This window comes from Ovis canadensis, chromosome 2 (assembly GCF_042477335.2).
Source record: "Ovis canadensis isolate MfBH-ARS-UI-01 breed Bighorn chromosome 2, ARS-UI_OviCan_v2, whole genome shotgun sequence".
Classification (NCBI taxonomy): Eukaryota; Metazoa; Chordata; class Mammalia; order Artiodactyla; family Bovidae; genus Ovis; species Ovis canadensis.
This window is the reverse complement of record NC_091246.1, coordinates 84,237,223-84,258,824: the sequence shown is the minus strand read 5'-3', so window position 1 is coordinate 84,258,824 and position 21,602 is coordinate 84,237,223. Positions and strand designations below refer to the sequence as shown.

Genomic DNA, 21,602 nt, shown 5'->3' with positions numbered 1-21,602 from the left:
AGAAACGCTAAGCTGGAAGAAGCACAAGCTGGAATCAAGATTGCCAGGAGAAATATCAATAACCTCAGATATGCAGATGACACCACCCTTATGGCAGAAAGTGAAGAGGAACTAAAAAGCCTCTTGATGAAAGTGAAAGTGGAGAGTGAAAAAGTTGGCTTAAAGCTCAACATTCAGAAAACAAAGATCATGGCATCTGGTCCCATCACTTGATGGGAAATAGATGGGGAAACAGTGGAAACAGTGTCAGACTTTATTTTGGGGGGCTCCAAAACCACTGCAGATGGTGACTGCAGCCTTGAAATTAAAAGACACTTACTCCTTGGAAGAAAAGTTATGACCAACCTAGATAGCATATTCAAAAGCAGAGACATTACTTTGCCAACAAAGGTCCATCTGGTCAAGGCTATGGTTTTTCCTGTGGTCATGGATGGATGTGAGAGTTGGACTGTGAAGAAAGCTGAGTGCCGAAGAATTGATGCTTTTGAACTATGGTGTTGGAAAAGACTCTTGAGAGTCCCTTGGACTGTAAGGAGATCCAGCCAGTCCATTCTGAAGGAGATCAGCCCTGGGATTTCTTTGGAGGGAATGATGCTAAAGCTGAAACTCCAGTACTTTGGCCACCTCATGCAAAGAGTTGACTCACTGGAAAAGACTCTGATGCTGGGAGGGATTGGGGGCAGGAGGAGAAGGGGACGACCAAGGATGAGATGGCTGGATGGCATCACGGACTTGATTGACTCGAGTCTGAGTGAACTCTGGGAGTTGGTCATGGACAGGGAGGCCTGGCGTGCTGCGATTCACGAGGTCGCAAAGAGTCGGACACGACTGAGCAACTGAACTGAACTGAACTAATATGGAATTGATGCTTTTGAACTGTGGTGTTGGAGAAGACTCTTGAGAGTCCCTTGGGCTGCAAGGAGATCCAACCAGTCCGTTCTAAAGGATATCAGTCCTGGGTGTTCATTGGAAGGACTGATGCTAAAGCTGAAACTCCAATACTTTGGCCACCTCATGCGAAGAGTTGACTCATTGGAAAAAACTCTGATGCTGGGAGGGATTGGGGGCAGGAGGAGAAGGGGACGACAGAGGATGAGATGGCTGGATGGCATCATGGACTCGACGGACGTGAGTCTGAGTGAACTCCGGGAGATGGTGATGGACAGGGAGGCCTGGAGTGCTGCGATTCATGGGGTCGCAAAGAGTTGGACACGACTGAGCGACTGAACTGAACTGAACTGATATACATATATCTTCTTTTTTAGATTCTTTTCCATTGTAGGTTATTACAAGCTATTGAATATAGTTTCCTGTGCTATACAGTAGGTGGGTGAAGATTTCTTAGAAACATGGGAACTCGCCATTTTTAGGGAGGCAGGATGGTGTACCTTTTGTAATTTCTCAAAGTCATTGTCAGTTATTCTCTTGTATATTATATATTATTCACAAGAATATAGTTGGACTCAAAGTTTCTTTTGATACAATAAGAAAAAAATATTAGATAAAAGATTGGAAAATATAGATGTGAAATACACTTTACTGATGATTTTGCATCTGGGCTTGCCCTTCCTTGAGAAATCCTTAGCTTTGCAAGACCAGGTCTCTTACATATTTCTAAAGAGTCCTGTAGGTCTCCTCTGAAGTATAGTACCTATCATATTTGTGACTATTTGATGAATATATGGCTTCCTTGCTGGGTTGAGAGTTTCAAGGGAGTAGGGACCACACATGCTCTGTTTGATCCCCTCTCTTCCATGCTCAGCCTATAATAGGCACATAAATACATGTTGACTGTCCGTCACTGCGTATGTCAGCTTTCTTGAGCACTTTCAGAAATGAGTCACATTGATAGGTAAATAATCATAACATAATGCTCTGTGAAAAAGGTAGTATACAAAATGTAAAACAATATTAATAAAAAAAAGAGAGAAAGAAATGAAGAAAGAAGACTAGAAGTAAAGTATTGGCTATCTCTAGTTCGAGATTACTGCTGGTTTTAATTTCCTTCTTTGTTTCCAGTTCTCTGTAAGGAGTTTATTTTACAGTCAGAAAATATCAAAACACTTTACCTGAGACTTTTATAATCAGATTGAAACAGTCCAGTTCTAGTATGTGTGAGTGCCCATCAGGCAAGACAAGTTGCCAAGTCACTGACCATCTCTAAGCTTACTTTAATTTATTTATTTTAGTTTCAACAAAACCAATTCGAATATTCTTTATCTAATATTGATTTTAAAGTGCAGCTCCCATCTATATTGGAGTGACTGTTAGGTCATATGTATATTCCATTCACTTCACTAATTTAACTTTTGCACATTTAATTCATCAGACTAAAAACTTAAGAGAACTTGACTTTCCCTTATTTAGTGTTTTCAAATAGTCAATAGGATATTAAACCCAAGTCTAACATGGGTGTATCAGCCTGCCTTTACGTTTTCCTTAAAACAAGAGAGGTAACTCATTTTATTCTTCAGCTGACCCTCTTTAGATAGCAGTGAATCCCTGGATTAGGTGAAAAATCACTAAAAGACCTTGTAGATTTTATAAATCCAGGCCATTTGTATTTTTCTTGCTTGTTTCTCTAGGATAATTAAATAGTGATGGATTAGAATTAGGCTGCAGCAGAGATTGGGGAAAAAAAAAATCTCCCGGCATCCTTTCCTGCAGGAGCGTCAGCTTTCGGCAGTGAGTGTAGCTGCCACTTTTAACTGACATGTCTTAAATTCTGCCCTGGGAAGCTCTGGGATGCTGTCAGCAGCCAGGCAACTTCTTTTCTCACGCTTATTAATTGAGAGTCTCACAGGAGACCAAGACATAAATCAGAATTTGAGGATTTTTTTGCCTTTTAAATTGAGAACTGTCTCTTCTTTCCATTGGCTTTAAAAAAAAATCTGGTAGGAGAGAGGAAAAGGCTTCTATATTCATTTCTTCAAAGTTACAGCCGCTCTAAACCTGTGAGTATGTTGCATTTATTTAGCTGTTCCTGGGGGGTATGATTGCAGCATTCTCTTTGGATCTGTGGGGATTTAATTTAAGGAAAGCTATGCCGATTAAAAAAAATCTGAGTGAAATTTCACCAGAGACTAGCAGTTTTTGTTAGTTGATGTTGTCTTCATTAAAGCCTTCGTCTCAAGCCTGCCAGGGCTCCCCCTGTTCCCCGGCCTGGACCCCCTGTGTCTTTTTTTCTGAAGTTCCTTAGAGTGAGTGCTGAAATGGGGGAAAATAGCGAATCTGGCTGCTGAGGAGGATGCTATGGCTGGTTTACTGCTCTTGCAAGGTGTGCGTGAGGCTGCGGAACAATGGAAAGATGATGACGGCTCACTTTGTATTCGTTGTGTTTGTCTATGTCCTTTGTTGGCTTCGTGGTGCGTTTCTGTTTTGTTAGGGAGATTTAAATCTTAAAGAAAAATTAAGTACTGTGGCATGCTGGCAGAATAGCCTCGGGAGATAGTCGTAGACCTCACCTCTCTCCGTGCTGTGTGGGGTTCCCTCAGTCTCTTTGTAGCAGATCACAGTAAATGGGAGTTACCCCGAAGTGACCTTTGCCTGACCACCCTTTTCTAATTGTGCATTTGAATCGGTGCCATTTTTTTCCGGTGACGCAGACCCTTTAATCTAAACATCTGTCCTTAGTCATTGTGTCCCACTTTCCCTCTTTGGAATTCACTGGAGACTAGAACTGTATCCTTGCTGAATTTTTATTGAATCAATTTTGAATCTTTTGTAAAGACAGAGGTAAAATTTTGATTTTCATAATAACCCCCATATGTTCTTGATTAATCTTTGTTACGTGAAAGTCTTATTATTTTAGTGATCTGATTCATATCATTTGGTTTCGGATCTCATTCTTTTATCTTAAAATCACATTAGCTAGTGATTTCTCAAAGTTAAGTTCAGGGCTCAACAGTCATAATACTTTAAAATACCAACTGGTAATAGTCATCTTTGTAGATGCAGAATATATTTGACTTAAGGTGATTTATTATGTGAGTTTTTTGGGTGCCAGTATTTTGGTTGATTTTCTGCAGTGTAAAATAAATCAAGGATTTTAAAAAAGAAATTCTCTACCACCCACAGATGAAACATCTGCTGTTCTTATTTTTGAACATTTCGTCATTCCTAAATGCAGCAACTTTGAGTTCAGTGAGGGAAGAGTCCTAAAAATAGGAAATCCTGCCTTACCTAGACTGGCAAAGAACTTATATTCATTCATTCAACAAATGTTTACATTTGTCACAAAGCTCTTATTAGGCTCTGGGGACAAGATGCTGAACAAGGTATTATATCTGCCCTCATTGAGCAGATACTGGTAGCAGGTGAGGGGAAACTTCAGAAAGTGCATAATTATTTCATTATATGTGTGCTAATTTTTCAACAGAAGAAGTATTGGTACTTTGCAGCCAAATATATAAAAGACATACAAACACTTGCAACTAATTCTGTCTCAGATCTTCTGGAGCCACAGATCCTTGGTACACTTGACTTAGAAAGAGACTTTGAAAATAATTAGTTCAATAAGCATGTAATAGGCACTATATTAAGTACTGAGTTTTAGATCAGTAAACAAGGAATAGTTCCAGCTTTGGAGGTGCTCACAGTTTAGTCTATTGAGAAAGGGAGGGAAATTAGTTATGTTAGTGTATTCTACTATGTTACTGATTCACTAATTGAATAAATATTTATTGAATAATAAGGCACTGTGTTGGGCCCTGGGGATGGGGTGGAGAATAAAACAGGTGCCTTGCCCTCTGGAAACTTAGAGGCCATGACAGAGAAATGATTGGATGCCTTGAGAATACACAGGAGGCGTGGAGGGGTGTCATTACCATTTACTGAGCATCTGCAGTGGGCCAGCCACGAGCTGGTACTCTTCTTTTGTACCTTAATCTTCCTTCCCTTCAGTCCTGTAAACTACTTACTATCTGTGCTCTGACATGCAAGTAAATGGAGATGAGGTTAAGTAATTTGCTAAAGGTCACACAGGAAGTGAGTGGAGGAATTAGAACTCGGTCCCAGATGTGACTTGATTTCAAATCTCTGCCCCTTCCAATGGTCCCCAAACCTGGCTGCTCATCAGAGTTACCTGAGCTCTAGAGGGAGAACAGTGTTTATTTTTACTTTTATTTATTTTTTATTGGAGTCTAGTTGCTTTACAATGCGGTTTTAGTTTCTGCTGTACAACAAAGTGAATCAGCTATATGTCTACCTACAGCCCCTCGTTTTTGGATTTCCTTCTGATTTAGGTCACCACCGAGCCCTGAGTAGAGTTCCCTGTGCTAGACAGAGAACAGTGTTTATTACAGGCATCCCTCAGGACTGTGAGCAGTGAGGTTCAGGAACCACTTTTAGACTATCCCCTCAGCTTACAGATGGGGGAGCAAAGATAGAGATCATATCGTAGTTAAAATGGGGCCAGTAGCTAGATTTCGTAGCCACGATTCATTCCATTATAGTGTCTTGGAAGACATATACTAAGAAATCGAAACCAGAATCAAGAGCAAACAGCAGACACGAACCAACCAGCCAACTTGACAAAACAAAAAATAAAAACAGCAAGAACCTGAACCTGTTAAGGGTTTGGCTGGCCTTGACTCTGAAGAAGAGTCCCTGGCAGCCTGGATTCAGAGGTCTCCCTATTCTGTCAGAGGGTTATTACTTGAGAGTGAGCTAGTCAGGACTTAAGTAAATAAATAAGACAGATGTTTTGACTTATTAATATTCATTTAGGCACTTACAGTTTATTGGGGGATACAGACAAGGAGCTCTGTTATTGGGATGTAATGGGATAAATTTTATAGTATGGAGAAGGTCAGTGTTCTGTGGGAGTAAAGATGAGGGACAACTGACTCAAGTCTGGGCGATGGCAGAAGTTCAGGGAGCTTTCTGGAGGAGGGCGATGTCTGAATTGAGGCTGATGTGGCTAGATACTGGTGGCAATAGGTATAGCAGCAGGATTTATTATGCCCAAGTCCCTAAGATATGAGAGACCATTGCAAGAAAGGAAACTTCTCCTTTATCCCCTTGGGGATACTTGGGGCCTATAAATTAAATGGACAAAAGACAGATTAGGAAGAGAAGAGAAAAACAAGTTTAACTGCATACATACATATGAAAGTTTGCCAAGAAATGTGCCTCAAGGAGGTGGTTGGAATTGGAAACATATCATTTAAACAAAGGATGATGAAGTGTGAAGAGGCTAAATAAAAGAAGAGGATCTGGGGGGCTTCTGGGTGTGAATAAGTTATGGGAAGATGATTAGAAAATGTATGCTAAATAAGAATTGTTTAGTAAGATTTTCATGCAGACAAGGGGTTTCCCAGGTGGCACTACTGGTAAAGAACCTGCCTGCCAATGCAGGAGACCTAAGAAAAACGGGTTCGATTCCTGGATCAGGAAGATCCCTGGAGGAGGGCATGGCAACCCACTCCAGTATTCTTACCTGGAGAGTCCCATGGACAGAGGAACCTGATGGGCTGCAAGCCATAGGGTCACAAAGAGCTGGACGTGACTGAAGCGACTTAGTATGCATGCAGGCAGACACACAGATAAGAGTCCTCTCAGGTGGTTAAGAGTTATCTCTGGACTAATTTTCTTCCTAGTGTGGGAGAGGGAAACATCTTTAATAAAAAGAAATTGATGACCTAATTTTCAAAAGAAAGGAGGGGAGCAGAGAGCTAACTGCCTTCAACTTGAAATACTCTTTATGTGAAAATGACATTTTGGCCTGACATACTCTGATCTCCTTCACTATGGTCTCTTCAGGGTTTGTCAAGAAGCTTGGGCGCCCTGCAGTTCTAGTGAGGATAGGCTGGTTAGTGAAAGACAGGTGCCAAGGTACATTGCCAAAAAGGGGTGGCAAGGACAGTGATGAGCCACTGAAGTGTCACTAAAGTATGAGCAGTGGAGTCACCTTGCTCCTGGCTCTAAGACTCTGGTCAGTTGTTAATAATTTAGGGCTTAAATAGGCTTAGGTTGAGAATTTAACATATTTGTATGCCTGTATGTATGAATGTATATAGAGATTTATGCTATATATATATGTACATATATTTATGTACATATATATATATATATATATATATACACATGTTTAACACATATGCATAGAGATATATATTGGTATAGATATAGATCAATCATTGTTTTTATGAAAGTATATTTTGATTTCTAACCCAGTAACTTATGAATAAGCATATCACTCACTTGTGACTTGTATATAGTTTTCATCTCCCATTTTTTTACACCACATCTCTCATTTGACTAGCAGAAGTCTCTGAGGCCTATCGTGAGATAAGCCATTTTGAGACTCTGTGATTTCCTGAACAAAGCAGTGAGGGAGGTTTAGCAGTTCTTTGCTGTGTCATTGTGTTCATATCTTAAAGAAATAGGCTAGAAATGGCAAAGAAATAGGCTAGATTGTTCTTAAAATGCCTTCTGTGTCAGGCCCAGGACCCATGGTGAGTCTGTTTCGGATCTTAAACAACTACTGTGTTAATTAATTTCCCCTTTTACTGATGAGAAGAGTGAGGTGCATAGGTTCGATCAGTTGTCCACAAGTCATTCAAGGTGCTGATCATGACTCCACCATGCTGAAAGCAGGCAGATCTGTTTTATTGTGTTTCTTAATCTTGGGTTGATTGAGGGAATTTAGGCAGCCCCCCTCCCTTTTTGTAAATGAAATTTCAGTGTACTCTGCAGACATGTGTCATGAAAAATGCTTAGGCTTTTTGACCTCAGGCTCAGAGATTTTCCTGTTGTTTTGACTTGCTTTCTACCTTTCAACTAAATTTACGCTTACGTCTTTGGCTTATTTTCGAAAGGGCAGGACTCGCCTACGGGCAAATTTTGTGGACGTGAGACTGGCATGGATTTCATATGTAGCTTGTTTTTCTTTTGCTATTTCATCAGTTCACAGGTGTGGAAAGTCTTTCATGACCATTCAAGTGGGATGAGTGGATTTCTTTGGCGATCGTTTTAGATTAGTGGGTTATAGAATATCTTGTTTCAGGTCATCACAGATGCTATATTTTAGAAAGCAGGGAAGTATGGGACCAAGATTTGAATTTCTCTTGTGGTTTGGGGCTCTAGTCATTATCTTCTTAGTTGGTGGATGTGGCAGAACTTGAGCCTTTCCTATGAGCCAGCAAATCAGGCCTTAATACGTAGCATTTATGTGCCATCACACCTCTTTAATATTAGTGTAGGTTTTTTTTTCTTTTGGCAGTAGCATTCCTGTATAACAAACCATTGTATGTGCCCACTTGGTACCACAGGCTGAGTTTATACAGTATATCAACTATGGAAACAGCTATACATTGAAGAGTTAAAGAAAATTAAACTTTGGCACTTAATTGCTTGTGTATTTATGTTTCCCCTTCTGTATTGCTAGTCTCATCTGATAGATGTATGTGTGTGCGTGCTTACTTGCTTAGTCGTGTCTGACTCTTTATGACCCCATGGATGATAGCCCACCAGGCTCCTCTGTCCATGGGATTTTCCAGGCAAGAATACTGGAGTGGGTTGCTATTTCCTCCTCCAGGGGATCTTCCTGACCCAAGGATTGAACCCATGTCTCCTGTATCTCCTACACTGCAGGTGGATTCTTCACTGCTGAGCCATCAGGAAAGCCCAGATGTATGTGAGGGAACCCTAATATTTACTGATAGTTGCTTGCTGTGAATGAGGACTCCATGATCATATAATCATGGGTGCTTTCCATGATTTACATATGTGGCATAAAATACCAAGAATTGAGACTGTATTTGGCACAGGGGTGCTAATACACATATAGAATCAATACAAATGTCATTCATTCAATCAAAATTTATTGAACTTCTCTGGACTAAGAGAATTCCTGTCCTTAAAAAGCTCATCATCTACTCACAACAGCTGAAAAGTAGACCACTCATCATACTGTGATGGGTTTTAAAGTTTGACCATGAAACCCAGAGGAGAGACGTATTCTCTAGCCTGGAAAACTTCTGGGTACTTTTGGATACTGTTGGGTTTTCTTTCTCTCATGGATCACAAGCCAGATGAAAGGCAAACTTGTTTTATCTTTGTGTTTTAGAAAGGTTTTTTTTTTTTTTCTCTCTGTGTTTTAGGTGATGTTTTAAAAGAAATGATAAAGTTACCCTCATTCAGGGTCATGCTGGACATCTGCATTTGCTCTTTGTCCTGAGACGGTCTGCATCCCTGCTTGGAGGGACTGATGAAAATGACAGGGTGCTGCTAAGTGGCCTCTGGCTGTCCCTGCGGGAAGCCCAAACTGCTGAGTAGCAGGAGTCCAGTGGTCTGTCTAATGGGGAGTTCTTGGCCCCAATCACTTAACTGTTTTAACAACATCAGACCACGTTTATGTCATGTTTCAATTTAAAAAGTGATTTTGCAAAGTGGAATGCATTACTTCCTTGGAATATCCCTGTGAGGTAAACAGGACAAAGGAATTTTTAGCCCACTTCTGGCTTTTGTGTGTATGTGCAGTTTTTTTTCCTCATTTTTTTTATTGTTGTAAAATACATGTAACATACACTTTTCCATCATAATGTGTTGTAAAACTGAAACTCTATGTACATCAGATAGTAGCCTACCCACCCCACTTGCTTCCACCTCCCTCTCCCCAGGCTGCCCCTCCCAGCCCCATGGCAGAGGTGAGCGATTGGCCCCAAATCTCATTGCTTGCACACCTAGGACAGAACCCAGCATTCTGCATGTGTCCAGCATGCTTTCTCCAAAATCACACTACAGTAGGGAACTGAAGGAGGATCACTAACAGATGGTAGACGTTTTCCACTAGAAATAAGAGAACCCTCCAGTAGGGAAGGAATTTTCATTTAAGTTTGAAAAAAAATCAGTAAAGAAAACCAGCAAAATGATATAGGAGCTGTATATGTCTCTTGCTAACTAACATCCTGTTGTTATTTGTTTTGAATAAAGTGAAGGAGTACAGTTTGCTTTGCCTGAGGAAATAACGTTGAAAAGACGGCAGGCTCTGGTTTTAGTTTCCGGCTCTGTCAGTGATCTGCTGTGACGGTGGGCAAGAAAAACAGCATCTGTTGGGGTTTTTTCTATTTTCTAAAGAGATAATAAGTCCCACCTTCCATTTTTTTCAGTGAGTAGGATCTGGGCACGCTTTATCATCTCTCATCCAAAAATGAATTTTCATTCTTTTCAACTGTCCTCACGTTGCTTTGGAACTCTCATCTCCTTTGAGGATGAGAAAAAAAACAAACAAAACGTTAAGTTGTCAACTAAAGATGACATCATGTGTTCAACATTCAGACAGCCTCTTTGGGAGACTCTCACGTTTTCCTGATGGAGTTGCTGCTGCTGCTGCTAAGTTGCTTCAGTCATGTTCAACTCTGTGCGACCCCATAGATGGCAGCCCACCAGGCTCCCCCATCCCTGGGATTCTCTAGGCAAAAATACTGGAGTGGGTTGCCATTTCCTTCTCCAATGCATGAAAGTGAAAAGTCAAAGTGAAGTCGCTCAGTCGTGTCTGACTCTTAGCGACCCCATGGACTGCAGCCCACCAGGCTCCTCTGTCCATGGGATTTTCCAGGCAACAGTACTGGAGTAGGGTGCCATTGCCTTCTCCGTCCTGATGGAGTAGGGGAGCTAAATGCCCATGCAAGTGAAAATTTAAACTCTGCATCAGGCTGACATTTCCTGTCCCAAAGGTTCCCCCTCCTTCCCAGATGGCCTCTGGGGCCAGGAGGAAGTGACACGGGGATGGAGCCCAGTCTGGGTGTTGCTCTCTGGTTGAGAGTCTCATCGGTCGTTTTTGCAGTGACCTCTGTCCTTGTTTTGCCTGTCCCTGAGTTACCTGTGATGGCTGGACCTGTCTGTGCGCCCATGACCCTGAGGCGCTTGGCGTTCTCCACTGGTGCTAGCTGGTCCACAGATGCCAGAGGCCAGTGGCCACTCCCATTTGACCCCTGTTCTCTGCCCTTTGTCACCAGAGCTGTCTTTTAAAAACACTTTTATTTTGCAGTATCTCCATACTTTCAGAAAAGGTACAAGAATCATACAGAGAACTTCTGTCCACCCTGAATCTCTTTTTTAGCATTTTGCCACATTTGTGTTTTATTCTCTCTCTGGATACACATTATTATGTATTTTTCTGAATCCTTTGGGAGTAAGATACAGCTCCAGAAAAGGTGGTCTAGAACATAGGTCCCCAACTGCCTGGCCCTGGATCTGGCACCTCCTGTCAGATCAGTGGTGGCATCAAGGTTAGAAATAAAGTGCACGATAAATATAAGTGCTTGAATTGTCCTGACACCATCCACCCACACCAGGTCCATGTAAAAATTGTCTTCCATGAAGCTGGTCCCTGGCACCAAAAAGGTTTGGAACCACTGGTCTAGAAGGATGAATTGTAACCTTCTGATTGAACGAGGGAGGAAAGTGTCTGGAAGTAGCCCTTGTGTTCTTTCTTCTTCTCTGCTCTCCTCTAAGTCTTTCTTCCAGGTCAAGCTCCCTGAGCCCTTCCTTTTATGGAAAAGCACAAAGAATGTAAAAACCACCCAAGTTCTTCAGATGATGTGAAGGTTTACATTTTTGATTGAGGAAGCTTTTGTAATAAGTCTAAGCATGTATTAGTTAGGGGTAGTTTATCTAGTTTATAAATCTACTAGTCTCTCACCTACTAGAATAATTATATTCTACGTTGATGCTTTCTTTTTGGCCTTTTTTAGAGTTTTAGGGCTTCCCTCTAGAGGTCAGGACTACTATGGCATAAAAAAAGTTGAAATTTCTTTCCTTTGATTCTGACAGTGCTGGTGACACGGTTGGGGGTGATGTTGACAGGAACATGCATTTTGGGGAGTGGATTGCCTGGCAATTTCTGGGCTGTTCTTTCTCTTCCAGAAGCAGAAGTAGCGCCTCTCCTTTTGCCCTGATCTCTGGCCATGAGGATGGCTATTTGAAAACATCATCCATAGGACAGAATTTGGTCTGCTGAGCAGTTTTCTTTATTAAGATAAGTGGGGTTATATGGTCAATAATAGTAAGCAATAGATTAACTGCAAATCTGGTGGTGGTGTCCGCTGGAGTCCGGCGTTCATAACTCCAGTGGGTACCATTCAGGCTGTGCTTGTGTTGTGTTTAGTGGCTCAGTTGTGTCCCTTTGTGCCCTCATGGACTGTACCTTCCCAGGCTTTTCTGTCCATGGGGGTTCTCCAGGCAAGAATACTGGAGTGGATTCAGACTGTAGGTTATATTATATAAATGGTGCCTCCCAGAGCATGTCTGTTAGTCTTTCTTCATTCATTCCTCTTGTCCCCTAAAGAGATTTTAACTGTGATGAAAAAGCTTCAAGGATATTGTGTCATTTTATTAACTTTTGAAATTTTATTTCATTTTTTCTTTTAGAAATGGACTTGCTTTTATTTCATTGTGCAGGAACATAGCTCATTGTGTTGGATTTATTGGGGGAAATTTTTGAATTGATTCTACTGTTGTGATTTGAATGAGAGAAAAAGTATAAACAATGAAGTTGTAAGCATACAACTTTTCATCTGAGACTAGTTCTACCAAGAGATTAAAAATTAAAATAATATAAAGCTCAGTAATAAAAAGACAGATAACCCAATTAAAAAATGGCCAAAGAACCTGAATAGACATTTCTCCAAAGGTCAATATGTACTCAAACAGATACTCAGTATCATTAGTCATTAGGCAAATACAAGTCAAAACCACAAGGTTCTATTGTTGGGAGAGTGTGTAATTTCCTCAGTTCTGTCTTTGGGCAACAAAGATTTGAAACTGCAGACCAGTGTTACAGCTCGATTACAGCTTAGGGTTTTATTAGGCAACAAAGTATACTACATGCAGGAGGCATGAAGGCAGGTTGACCCCAAAGAAGAGGCCCCAACTGGCTTGGCTTGCTCTTTTTATACGTTTTGTCTCCTCCCCTCAAGCCTGCCCTATGCAAATTAGGGCTAGCCAGGAAGAGGGCGTGTTTGTTTCACCTGAGGTTCTCAGATTTTTCTTTTGTTCCCTTTTCACAGACTTTTCCCTTTGTCTTTTAGTCACTGCCATTTTGGACTCCTTTTTCTACCTACCTAACACTATAATACACCCTATTATATATATATATATATACATATATATATGTATATATATATATGTATACCCAAGAGAAGTGAAATACATGTCCACACAAGAACTCGTACATGAATGTTAATAGAAGCATTATTTATAATAGCCCAAAAGTAGAAATTTACCCATATACCTATCAACTAATGAAATGACAAATGAAGTGTGTTATATCTATAACAATGGATTCTTATTTGGCAATAAAAAAGAATGACGTATTGATACATAACAACAAAACAAATGAATCTTGAAAACCTTATGCTCTGTGAAAAAAGCTAATCATGAAAGACCATATTACTTAATATCATTAATATAAAATGTCCAGAAAAGGCAAATTTAAACATGTAGGAAGTAAATTAGTGGTTTCTTAGTACTAGAGGTAGAGGGAAATGGGAAGTGATTACTAACATATATAGAGTATCTTTTGGGTGACAAAATGTAAATTAGATAATGATGAAAGTGATATTATATCTATGAATATTAAAAATAATTGATTGTATACTTCAAATGAGTGAATTGAGTGGTCTATGATTAATGTCTCAATAAAGCTGTTTAAAAACAAAGCAGTAAAATCAGGGCAAGATAAGGACATATTTTCTAGCCTAATAATAGTATAAATGAAATATGATATGATATTTTTCCTTAACCTCTATAAATCAAATAGCAAGATTTTTCTTTAGCTGAAAATACATTTTTTCTAACATCTGAGCATAACATCTAGGTTTTGCTCAAAAGTGGAACAGGCAAGTCATTCTGTTCAGTCAAGTTTCTAATAACTGTGCTTCCTTTGGTGGTACACATTCTAAAACTGAAGCAACATAAGGAGCATCTAGCATGGCCTCTTTGCAAGGGTGCATGTACCTTAGTGCAGTGTCTTATGTATGGTACCTTCCTGTATTGAAGGAAATAAGAGAAGACTTGGATAAATGTGTATAGGTATGAAAATATAATGTTGTAAAGATAGCAGTTCTCAGTAAAATCTCTGAAAAGGTAATGATGTCCCACTCAAAACTCAGCAGACTTCTCTTGCAACTCTACAATAACTGATTCTAAAATTTATAAATAAGAGTGAAATTGCGATAGCAGCCCGAGATCCGCTGCTCCCGCCAACACCCTCTCAAAGATCATTTAATGTAGTAGAGGATTTGCCCATTGGCATATATAAGAAAGCCATGAAAATGAAAATTGTGTGACTGGTGCCAACAGAGGCAAATATGTGAGTGGATCAAAAGAGTGCCTGAAACTGCTTTATGCATGTATGAAAACTTGCCCTGGGTTAGAGGTTGCAGTGTCATTCAGGAGGTCGGAGTGTGATGAGTATAGCATGAACACATGTCAAAGGTTTACTGATCAATGACAAAATCAGCAAGATGGTTAAAATTTTTCCGAGAGCATTTGGGGGAACTAAAGAAAGAATGTTTGAGTAAGATTTGTTATATACAGACATACAAAACTGATTAATTTCCTTCAAGGCAAAAAGACCATAACCTTATAAAAGTATTTGCATATGTGTCAAACCAAAAAAATCTACAAATTAACATATTATTTTATAAAATATAGACCCTAATGTATAGAAAATAACAAACCAAACAAAGGTATATCCCTTACAAAATGAACTATTCCTTGGATGGGCCTATTTGTGCTCTAAGATGGTAGGCATAAATTGAGCCTACCTCAATGCCTGATTGAGCATGCATGCAATCTTTCTTTTGTATTATTTAGCATCTAATGAATAGCTGAAAGACAAGTTATTCATTACTGTTGGGATACTTGCCTATTCATAGGGGAAATACTCAAATTTAGATCACACTAAATACACAAGTGGATTTGAGATATACCTGCATGTTAAACCATTTTCTCCATGTATTTGAAGCATTTCTCATAAAAAAGGAAAAACAGGTTCTTGATAAAATACTAGATAGTAGTTTAAATGAGTGAATTAGATCTAAATATGATTATTTAAAAAAATCTGTAACATGATGTACTTATTGTGCTATTAATATAAATTTTAAAATACCGTAGAATGTCTGGGACTTCATATACATATATATAAAAGAATAAAAAACTAAACTGTACCTCAGAAAAATAAAAAACCCTAGTATTGTTTTTAATAATTACTAAGTTCTGATAAATTCAAGTGTTTTCGTGCTTGATAAAGATGCTATAATTATAGCTTTGAAATGTGCAACCTTTACCTGGCACAGCAGATTTGATTTCAACAGGGCTTAATTAATTCAGTGTTTTATATGTATATTTATAGTATGTCAAGTCGTTGGGGTAAAGATATTGGCTTTTAAAAATTATCTTGGAAAAAATGGCAAAAGAATAAGAAAAATGCACACATTATCTTATAGCATATACTTAAATTATGAATGGCTCAACACATTAAATATTTAGAAAGTAAGCAGCATGGAAAATTATGTTATGTAATCTTTGTGGAGGGAAAGTTTTTCTAAGTATGCCTTGAAAATCATATTAAAAGGAAATGACTAGTTTTGATTAAATAAAAATTTCAATATTGGGGAAAATGTTAACGATAGGCAGATGACAAACAAGGGGGCATTTTAATGTACATTTTAAAGAACATGTTTTTCTAGCTCTTATAAATGAACCTATAAGGGAACAGATAGGCAAGAACAGTCCAAAAGTCCTTTGAATCTATCTTTTCTCCTTCCTTGCTTGTAAACAGAGATGCCAGTCACTGCCCCGGGAGTCTGGTTTATCTGAGTGCTTAGCACTTCCTGGATTCTCCTGGTAAAAAGTTCTTGTGATGGAAAATAACCTTTAAGATACATTTCCTCTTATCCTTGACATTTTATTGTCTCTCACCACCCACAGCTAGCCACCCTAGTAAAAAGAACCTTGATTTCCTCTAATTTGATATGTAAAATTTAGGGAACTTGATATGTTCAAGAAAAATGTTGGATATAAAATATTACCAGGTATTGGGAAGTCAGAAGGTAGAATATAATCAAACTCTTCTTAAATCTACAACAGGGGCATTGACATTTTAGAATTAAAAACATAGAAAAAGCTTTCCTAAAGGAAAGGTCAGTAACTTTTTCCTCTCTGCTCTATAGCTTGTGTGCAGTTAAGGTGAATCGTGAATGGGAGGTTGGAGATTCTGTTCTACACAGGGCAGGACTTATTCTTAAGCTCCGTGGAAGTTTCCTTCTCTCCAGTGGACTTGCCTCCATGTGTGTCTGTGAGGGTAGATGTGGGTCAAAGGGTGGCCTAAGATTCTGCAAACCAGATTGGTCTCCACATCTTCTTTGTTACCTCAACATTCTGTGGGGTATATATACTGGGAAACAGGCAGCTTTTAAAATGTAAGATATTTTACAAAATGCATGCTTTTTACCTCCAGAATTTATCCTTCAGAAATAATCAGGAAAGTGAGTAAAGGGGCTTATTTTAGTATTGTTTGTAATTGTGAAATATTGGGAGCAACTAAGATGCCTCAAAATGAGGGATGGGTAACAAATTATGTTACCTCTATTCAGTAGATAGCTGTATGGACAGTAACCATGGTAGAGCAACTCTGTGTTGGGAAGAAAGGATTCAAGATACATTAAGCATATAATGAAGGAAACCAAGTATGTTATCCGGAAATGTGTATGTGCCTTTGACATAAACATCATTTTGAGTTGATGTCAATTAAGAAGCAGTAAAAACTGAAAAAATTCCCTCTTTCTGCCCAAAAGTAGGATCTAAATTCTCTTTTTACTGGAGACAGACTCTTACAGCTCAGAGAGTCTACAGACAAACTTTGTTAAATTAACCCTTATCTTCCTAGTTACATCTTTACCGTTTACTCCTAGCCCTTTACCATTCGTCCTGCCAATTCTTCACAAATATATTGTGTCTTTGACTGAAAGGTATAAAAGATTTCTGCTCTGGTCAGTTTTTGGGTCTTCTTCAGTCTCTTCTGGGGATTCACATGTATGTGTATAACTTCACATTTTTATGCTTTTGTCTTGTTGCTCTGTGTTTGTCAGTTTGATTGACAGACCCAGCCAGGGACCCTGAGAGAGCTGATGGAGACTCTTTCCTCCCCTACAATAATATTCCATTTCAATTAAGAAAACTAGAGATAGATACATAGATACACATGGGAAAAGATTTGGAAGGATATATACAAGCTACAATGTTACATTTGGGTGGAGAGTTTTGGGAGGGGGCGATTTCATGAATTTCTTTTTTGTTGGACTGGAATGAAAAGAAAAATAAGTTTATTTTATAGGGGCTGTATTTCAGAAATATTCACTTTGTAACTGAGTAGATTTTGCTATTTGATTTGCAAAATTGGTAAGAAATGGAGGTGAGATATTATAAATAACTGAAGGGATTGTGCTGTGTTCTTGAATATATGTACATTTTTCCTGTAAGACAAAGAAATGAAAACCTCACTGCCTTTTTTATCAACAGGCCTTCTCGTGTAGATATGGCAACAAGCAGCCAGCACTTCTCATCATTTGATTCAAAACAGGCACCAGGACAGCACCGAACATCTAATGTGAAAAGGTCAGGAAGGGGGTGTGGGTGTCTTGGGGGACTGCGGAGAACACTCCAGCTTTTTGGTAAATTGTGATGTGTGTGTTAAAGTAGGAATGGTGTCACAAAGAGTCAGACACAACTGAAGCGATTTAGCACACACACACAAGGTGGGGAGAGGTCTGGGCAGGTGTAGTGCTCATTTACAAATTAGGGAAGGCTTCTCTGAGCTGCTCAGGCAGGGGTCCCCAACGGCGGGCTCACGGACCGGTACCATTACATGGCCTGTTAGGAGCCAGGCCATATAGCAGGAGGTGAGCAGGGGGTGAACGAGCGAAGCTTCATCTGGATTTACAGCCATGCTCCGGAGCTTGCATTGCTGCCTGAGCTCCACTTCCTGTCAGTTCATCAGCAGCGTTAGATTCTCATAGGAGCACGAACCCTACGTGAACTGCCCTTGCGAGCTATCTAGGCTGCAGGCTCCTTGTGAGAATCATTCCAACACCTCCCCCAGTCATCCATGGAAAAATTGTTTTCCTTGAAACCTGTCCCTGGTGCCAAAAAGGAAGAGGACAGCTATGCTAAGGCATTTAGTGAGTAGATGGCCCTATTATGTAAAAACTGAAACAAAACCAGATTTACCTCTTGGGTCACAAATCCCTTTTGGGCCTTTTTTATCTTAAAAATGTTTAACTATTAATTTTATTGTAAAATAATATAACCATATTGCCAGGCATCTGGGAAGGTGGAGGGGAAGATGGAGGGAAGAATTATGAGCACTTTAATACAGACTGTTAGAATTTTGGTGTATTTTATTGCTATATCCAGTAGCCATGTGTTGCTGGATATAGGTGTGGTCACACAATTTTCTTGCCTAGAAAATCCCATGGACGTAAGAGCCTGGTAGGCTACAGCCCATGGGGTTGCAAAGAGTTGGACACGACTGAGCGACTTCACTTCACACGTTTTTCGTTGTATATTTTCATTATTTTTCTTATTATATTCTTCTTGTAACTTTGACTTAAAAGGGCATTTTAAGAAATTATCAGAGAAAATTCAGGAAATATATAAAAGCACAGAGAAGAGATAAAATACGTATTACCATCACCATAACTTCTTTTGGTGTGGATTCTTTCTTTTTCTCTTCATATATAGAGATATTGTTAATAATTTTTTTCTAAAGTGGGATCATATTAATTTTACTCTTTGGTTACCTTTTTGAGGCATATCATGACATTTTTCCTTTCCACTGAATATGTTGTGTAATATCATATTTGATTGTTAAGCACTATTCCTTCCTGTCCATTTTAGAATTATTTTAGTCAGCTGTCTGTTTTTGAATATGTAAGTTGCTCCTTTATTGGTTATTAAGACAACTCTTTTAAGGCTTTCGTACCATGAAAAAATGCTTTCTATCTGTCCTTACATGCTTACTAAACTTTAAATTATATAGCACATTGTCAGCATTTTAGATTTTCCATTTAAAATTTCAGCTATTTTTGAGTATATTCACAATACTTGTGGTTTTGGCAGTTTTTCTTAGGACTCAACCCCCACAATATAAGGAAGGGGTGCAGTATTCTAAGGATTGAGGAATGGAGCTGGAGTTGAAAATTACTTCTTAGGATCTGAAGGCGTTTATTTTCCACATTGCTTTTTTATTTCATATGTCTCTGTTCATGGAAATCTGAGCTATCTTCAGAAATATGTATTCCTCCCTCATAATTGTTCTCTAACTGATCCAATAGTTTCCTAGGTAACCACTGCTTCAACGTTTATAGTGCTGAGTTTGAAAGCTGAGACAAAATAAATTTTAAAAAAATATTACTGAAAGCAGTGACGAATAAAGGGTGTATGTAGCAGTCAGAGATAATAGAGATCTGGGCTGGATCAGTAGACTGGGAATTTTCACCATACGTGTAGCTGTTGAAGGCATGAACTGTACGTGCCCTTTCCGGGAGAGTGAAATCTATGAGAGTGGAGATGGGAGCCCCGTGAATACAGACAGTGAGAGAACAGCTAATGGAATGGTAGCTGAGCGGTGGAAGTTTGAGGGCCAGGAAGATGCCGTGAGAGGGTGGCTGCAGTGTGGACAAGGGGTTGGGGAGAGGTGAGTTCTGGAATAAGGTCAACAGAGCCAGGTACTGCAAAGAGGTCTATATGGATACAGACTGGAAAGCATCTTTTGTGTTTGTAGTTAGGTCATCAGAGACCTTTAGCTTCCACGGTTTCAAGGAAATTGCGGCGGGAGCAAGGCTGTAGTGGCTGAAGATGAACGGGAGGAGAAAAGTAGGGAAAGTGAGAATCAGCTCCTTTTAGAAGCTCTTGTCCATGAAGAGAAAGAGTGGGAGAGGTTCAGGAGAAAAACAAAATCAAGAGAAAGTTATCTTTGTTGCTGATTTTTAAGTAGAGATGACTGAGGTTTGTTCATGTTTCTGAGTTAGAAAGGGGGCAGAGAGGAAGAAGTTAAAGATCTATAAAGGAAGAAACAGAAGGGAAATGAAAGAAATAGAGTAAAGGTGTGTTCAAGTATTGCATTCATAGGGTTCACTTAAAAATTAAAATTTTCCTTTAAAAAAGTTAATGAAAACTCCTACTCTGCTTTTTAATCAACAGGTTTTCTAATGCATTTGTAAAAATAAGTACATGTAAATTTATTGTGAAACAGCCCAGAGGGACATCTGCAAAGCTGAGCAGTGTTCCAAAATTGAGCAAGTATGTAGGTAGTTAGACCTGTTAGAAAATAATAGTACCTTACCTCATGTAGTACTTAATCCTCATGTGACTGTTTGTTCTACCAACACCCAGTGTATTGCTCCTCCATACCAAGCCATGTGATAGTCAAGGAGGGAGTTTCATCTCTGTTTCACAAGCCAGCAGTCCTGGATGACCGGTGACGTATCCAAGGTGCCACAGCCAGGAAGTGTTGAATTGTATCCTGGTGCTCTGTCTTCTCATTTCCTGGCCAGAGCATCTTTAATGAACCCATTGGCCTCCCTGGTTATATTTCCTCTCGTTTGTTTAGTCTCACAAAATGCATTGACAACCGTGGTTTCTTTTGATTATACTGCACTTTGAAAGAGCCAGGAAGGATTTCTGCAGAAGGATCCTGATGCTCAGGGGAGCACGTGGGTAACTGAAACGCCTTGCCACACTGAAACTCTTTGAGTTCGGGTTATTAATCTGTGTCCTTAAGGGCACCAGTAACAAAAGTTTCAGACAGTTGTTAAGTTTTGTGGTCATCACTTCAAATCTCTGGACACCCAGAAGCACTTATGAAGTGACTTTCTGAAAGTTAACAGCTTGAGAATGCCCATGATGGCTTCTGATCACCAGCCCAGGGGTTTTCTTTACATCACATCAGGCTTGAGGCAGACGATGCCACGGTCACGAGCTTGCTGGAGACACTTGGCGGTTTTTAAATAGCAGTAGTGGTCACTGTAGTCCGATTGGACAGGTGTGGTGGGCTGGGCAGAAGGGTTTGAACTTTATGTGATAAGTGTGAGCAGCCGCTTGAGGTCCTTAATCTAACGGGGCAGTATGACTGAACATCTGTTTTAGGAAGAATAGTCTGAGAGTGGTATCCTGGGTGAATTAAAGCAGAATAGTATTATCTGGAGAGAAGGCAATGGCAACCCACTCCAGTGTTCTTGCCTGGAGAATCCCAAGGATGGCGGAGCCTGGCGGGCTGCCATCTATGGGGTCGCACAGAGTCGGACACGACTGAAGTGACTTAGCAACAGCAGCAGCAGCAGTATTGTCTGGGAACTTGCTGGGCCCTCCACAGGCCTACTGAGTCAGCAACTCTGGTGGTGGGGCTGAGGCAGTATCTCTTAACAAGCCCTCTGGTGAGCTGTATGTGTACAAAGTCACTTCAGTCATGTCTGATTCTTTGCAACCCCTGGGCTTATAGCCTGCCAAGCTCCTCTGTCCATGGGATTCACCGGGCGAGAATCCTGGAGTGGGTTGCCTTTTCCTCCTCCCAGGCATCGTGACCCAGGGATTGA

The 21,602-nt window shown here is 39.8% G+C and overlaps 1 protein-coding gene across 2 annotated transcripts in view; it reads left to right on the top strand.

Annotated features, from left to right (window-relative positions):
* The window catches only part of TTC39B (tetratricopeptide repeat domain 39B), a 147,541-nt gene that overhangs the window by 66,285 nt on the left and 59,654 nt on the right, over positions 1–21,602 (top strand). For both annotated transcript variants that reach the window (XM_069576606.1, XM_069576607.1), the window contains one exon: positions 17,530–17,625. In XM_069576606.1, the coding sequence (XP_069432707.1) occupies positions 17,530–17,625 (96 nt within the window). The remainder of the gene's footprint in view (positions 1–17,529; positions 17,626–21,602) is intronic.